This window comes from Austrofundulus limnaeus, unplaced genomic scaffold (genome assembly GCF_001266775.1).
Source record: "Austrofundulus limnaeus strain Quisiro unplaced genomic scaffold, Austrofundulus_limnaeus-1.0 Scaffold147, whole genome shotgun sequence".
Taxonomy (NCBI): Eukaryota; Metazoa; Chordata; class Actinopteri; order Cyprinodontiformes; family Rivulidae; genus Austrofundulus; species Austrofundulus limnaeus.
The window spans coordinates 396,082-401,467 of record NW_013952549.1 but is presented as its reverse complement, the minus strand read 5'-3'; the positions used below and the strand labels follow the sequence as shown (position 1 = coordinate 401,467).

General features: G+C 43.2%; 1 protein-coding gene across 1 annotated transcript in view; it reads left to right on the top strand.

Annotated features, from left to right (window-relative positions):
• The window catches only part of hipk2 (homeodomain interacting protein kinase 2), an 83,090-nt gene that overhangs the window by 61,111 nt on the left and 16,593 nt on the right, over nucleotides 1–5,386 (top strand). Inside the window, exon 5 of the mRNA XM_014016541.1 lies at nucleotides 502–588. Coding sequence (XP_013871995.1) covers nucleotides 502–588 — 87 coding nt within the window. The remainder of the gene's footprint in view (nucleotides 1–501; nucleotides 589–5,386) is intronic.

Here is a 5,386-nt window from a genome sequence, read left to right as displayed (position 1 = left end):
GTGTGTGTGTGTGTGTGTGTGTGTGTGTGTGTGTGTACCTGTTTTTGCTACCTGATGGGGACAATGTTTGGCAATATTCCCAGTACACAGCCTGCTGAGGACCCACCGTTTCTAATGGGGACAAATGTCTGGTCCCCAATGGCAAAAATACCTTTAGTGGGTCAGTTAGTAGTGGATTCTGTTTAGGATCAAGGTGTGAATTGAGTKTAGGTTAGCTTTAGGGTCAGTTATGTATCTGTGAGGTTAGGTTTAGAGTAAGGGGTCAGGGTTAGACTACAGAAATGACTGGTAAATGAATGGAAGTCAATGCAAAGTACCCATGAGGATAGAAAAACAAACTTGTGTGTGTGTGCATGAAACGCTAGGGTTGCTCAGAGGGTACGATGAGGTCTGCTGCATATCAACAACAAGAGGCAGTAATGAGCCAAATGTAAATAGTGTTTTTCCAAAAGGGAAGTTTGATAATATTTTAACTGAACATCTGCTTCTTGTCTCCCGCAGACTCCGGAGGACCACGAGGGTGAAACAGGGATCAAGTCCAAGGAGGCTCGAAAGTACATCTTCAACTGCTTGGATGACATGGCCCAGGTATGCTGCTTCAGAATCACAAAGCAGAGCTCTTCCCTTCCCACAAATCGAACAGCAGACGTATGATTAGCCTTTTCTTTTTCCCTCCTTCGATCACATTCGCCCTGGCTCGTGTGTGGAGCTCCTTTGAAGGGGCTGTCGAGGTCCAGAGCCGGTTTTATCCATCACATCCTGAGAATTATCTATCAGATATCTGAAATCCTTTTAAATATTTATCCTGCCCAGGTCTGATCTCCAGCTGCAGTGATACATAGAATTTTACAGAGTGAAATGAAAGCAGCTGTTCACTGAATCCCCCCCGCTCAACTCCGCTGCTGCTCTTCATTTTGCTTTAGTGCTATCTAATAACTTGCAGACGTTCGAACCGAGCATGCGGTTTGACTGGTTAACAGTTTTAATATGTACAGTTTGCTTTTTTACTTAAGCTGCAGGGAGTGTTGTGGCTGTGCTCCGTCTTGGTACATCTGCATTTCATGTAAGCATGTAATGGGTAAGCCCACTAACTGCAAGGCACTCCTGCCCTTTATGTCTTTCTCACTTGATTGAAACAAACATATTCCCAACAGTTCTGACAAGTTTTTTTCAATAGAGCATTGTTTTTCTTGCAACATGCTATGTCAGAAGGGGACATTTGCAAAAGGCACTTTTTTTAGCTGTTAAATGAATTTTGTTGTGTTCTCTATGACGTTTTCTGAACAAATATTATTTGTGACAGAACTGGCAAATACAGTATGGGCTTACCRACTACAGTTTTGTCATTTTCATTCTTCTCTCAGTCAGAAAAGGAGAGGGTCTTGTGGAGTAAAGGCCTCAGCATGGTCCATCTGAACTGCCGAAATTGGCTGTCAGTAGTCGTGTTTCCATCAACAATTTTTTTATGTGCATTTTGAAGTATCGCGTTAGAAAAGCTGGTTGGAAATGACAAATTTCGCAAAGACTTCCTCGATTGCACAAAAATGTTTTCACGCTCGCTTGAGGTGGTTTTTTTGGATTTTCTGAAAAAGAGTTAAAGGGCCAGAGGGGAGATGGAAACACATTTGCTGAATAAGTGTTGATGTAGCAAACGTTTACCTTGATCAGGTGTTCCCGCTGTCCAATAATTCTCCGTTGTCCTGAGATGTGTACCCCTGCGAGTTTGTGACTTTACTTCCTGTTTACGACAGCCATGCGTTACGTCATCGTCTGACGTTATTACCTTGTGTAGCCTGGTTGATTCGCTCTTCGATCTTTTAAAAATTTGCTCAAAATTTGCGTTAAAATTGGATGGAAACACGGCTTGTGTTGCAGTTGCAGATCAAAAAAATTGCGTCATTCGGTTCGCTGCTTCGAGTATTCCACCCGTTCTTGTCACAACCAGTGATGAAAACCTTTCACCCCCCTCCCTCCACATAAAAACTTACTGTGTGATTGGTCAGAAGTTCGTGGCCGTGTTTGTTTTTGCTGAAAGCGATGGGAGTGTGGAGTATGTGAAGGCCTTTACAGTAAGGAGGAATTTAGATCAATGTGTTGCAGTTCCACCTTATAGACCGACCCATTCTCACTCCCAAGTCGTCACATATTGACGCTTTTCCAAGGTTCCCTCTGCGTCCGATTTTGACAAGATGGAGCGGAATCCGCATAAACTACMGTCCCAAAGCCTAAAATTACCTTTATTCACTTTAGACATCCTGTCCCTGACCCTAGTACCTAAAATTAACCATCCATCCATTTYCTGTACACGCTTCTTCCTTCTCAGGGTTGCGTGGGTCACTGGTGCCCATATCCAGCAGTCACAGTGCGAGGGGCGGGGTACACCCTGGACAGGTCGCAAGTCCATCRCAGGGCCACACATAGAGACAAACGAGACAAACAACCATTCACTCTCTCACTCACACCTAGGGACAATTTAGAGTTATCTTTTAACCTAACAGTCATGTTTTTGGTCTGTGGGAGGAAGCCGGAGTGCCCGGAGAGAACCCACACATGCATGGAGAGAACATGCAAACTCTACCCAGAAAGGTCCCCGGACCGGGATTTGAACCGGTGACCTTCTTGCCGAGAGGCATCAGCTCTACCAACTGAACCACAACCYGGAAAAGCTGCAGGCGGCAAGGACTGACGCGAGGGAGTTACCCGAYGCGYCAAAATAAGACGCAGAGGGAACCTYGGAAAAGCGTCAATATGTTGATGAGTCGGGAGTGAGAATGTGTTAWATAGACCCAAACTGAAAGATTTTWATGTGAAAAAGAAGGATTTAAAAACATGATATGTCAACTTTAGTCTTGTTTGCCTTTTCTATCTACAGTCCACGCTGTCACTTAAAATGAATCCCTTTCTTCATGGTGAGGAGTTCACTTGAACCCATGACATTTCAGGATATGCTTGACGGTGACTGCTATTTAATGTTGTTTTGTTCACCCTGTTTGTTTGCATCTGCTGGCAGATTCCAGGTCTGGTGATAATAAAAAATACAATACACCCTATACATCCTCAAATATCTGACAGCACTGTTGTCATCTTGCTCCCAATATTGGCTTTGCCAAAAGATAAGAATGAGGTTAGTGGATTTTTTTCTTTTGGAAGATGGTCATCCTGATTACCAACAAACAGCAGCCTCTGGAAACCATCCATGCAGACACGCAACACATGTAGCAACTTAAGTGATGGAGACAATTACGGTTGTTTAGTATTGCCCAGGGCCACTGTCGAGCCAGTCTGGAAAAACATGTGGTCAGCTGGGAYGAGATGGTATCACTTCCTGGGACTGTTGAAGCTACAGTTACTGCACACATACACACATGGGGAAACCAGTCTAATGAAGCCAACCTGTGCTGGTATGATCTCCCATGGGTCATCTATGTCTCCTCTGCTTCAAGCTATCCTGTCTTCCTCTGCTGCATCCAGACTGGGTTTACTGCAGAAACACAAAGGAGGTAAAGCGGAGCTGCACGGGCTTAATGTGCGAGAAAATGCTCTGTTCTGTCTCATCTTGCTATCCTGACCGCATAAACAAGTCAGCATTGTGGACAWCTGTGTCTGTGTGTATAATGGATGATATAGCTGAAGGCCCTGCAAGACAGAGGGGATGGGTGCCAGGAAGAGATAATGAACCTCCTTTCGGTCATGGGGAAATGTGTGGAGGCTTTCGTCACTAATATATCTAATTTGAGTACATCAGACACGACTTACAGTAAACGTAAAGAAGAGGCTGATGCRGACGGAAGGAAATGCGGAACCGCTCCAAAACGGATTCACTTTGATCTGCGATTCTTCGGTGTCTCTGCTGATAAGAGCAAAGGCATGGCATGAGGTGCAACATGATCCACACTTTAGCTTTCATTTATTGCATTTACATAGAAATGCACTTTTTAGTAAAACAGAATAATAATAATAATCCCCTTCCTATTGAGAAATTAGGGCATCAAATCCGAACACGCTGTGGGACAAGGTGAAAGAGAGGCTGGCATTCTGCATGTCGAGCTCGTCACCTCCCGAGGCATAGCCTGATCCGTCTTACTGCTCGACATCTGCCAGCCCTGTCTTTTTTCCAGAATGGCATGTTTATGCTCTTTGCAGCACGTTTGTGACTGACCGGGGTGTTCATTTTAAAATAGTTTTTTTATGTTTCCACCAAAATCACGTAACGCAGCTAAACAGCTCACACTAACGCAGCTAAACAGCTCATAATTTATTAGGTAATAAACACATTATGTAGCTTTTTTAATATAGCATTTAAATTTGTTGCTCTTAACTGTGCCCATTTCCCCAAAGTCATCTCCCTGCAGAGGACAGTGAGATTGTTTTTCACCTCTTTCTCGCAGATTATTCCTTCATCAAAGCCAATGGAGATGGCAAACAAAGAGGACTGGGTGCAGAAACTGAATAGGCTGCATATAGATGGAAGATTGAATCAGATTTGCCGTGTTGACTGGCAGCACATCTGATAGACCCTGGAGCAGGCCCACAGATAAGCGTTGCGTCTTTATGAAAAACAGGCCTGCTTCCCSCGGCACAACAGTCACAATAAACAAGGCTGCCTGTATGTTGCCACGGTCTCAGTCTTCACTCTGCCTGACAATCTGCGTGTTCGCCGAGCCCGGCTGCATTCTGACCTCGTCCGTCTTACTTCACTCCTCAGCTACAAGGACACTAAAAGTAGCTCTAGATTTCAGAATTAGTGGCTTTGCGTAACAGAAAAAAAGTGTTTTTCAGCGTTCCTCCACAGTTTAGACCAGAGATTCTTAACATATGGGCCGCGGCCCAATTGTGGGCCGTGAGCGCCACCTTGAGGGCCTCAAAAGAACAACAGTTTTTAACTTTGAGCCGCAGAGGGCCGCAGGACCGCATTGATTTTGAATAAGATGCAATACACTTTCTCACCACTAGTAGCAGTAGTGCACCACTCAGATGTTTAACAACTTTTTTAATATGTAGAAGAAGAACCTTASAAACCTGCCGAGAATGGAAACTTATTTTAAATTAAAAGTAGAAGCAAAAATGAAAGTAACTCGTCAAAAAACACCAAAGTTTGTCACTAATATGAAGAGCAGCTTCAGTTTTTACCATGTAATATTTTAAAAGTTCAAAACGTTATCAAATACAGCTGCAGATACAACTATATTTTAATTTGCACTTTAAATTAATCCTTGTAGTTATTTTTTAAACATTTTTTAATGCATTTTAAAGAAATTTTAAACTTGTCAAAAAGCTGTTGTTACTGTTTTTGTTTGTCACTAATATGAAGAGCAGCTTCTGTTTTTACCAGGCGAAATTTTAAAAGTTCAAAGATTATCAAGTACAGTTGCAGATACAACTATGT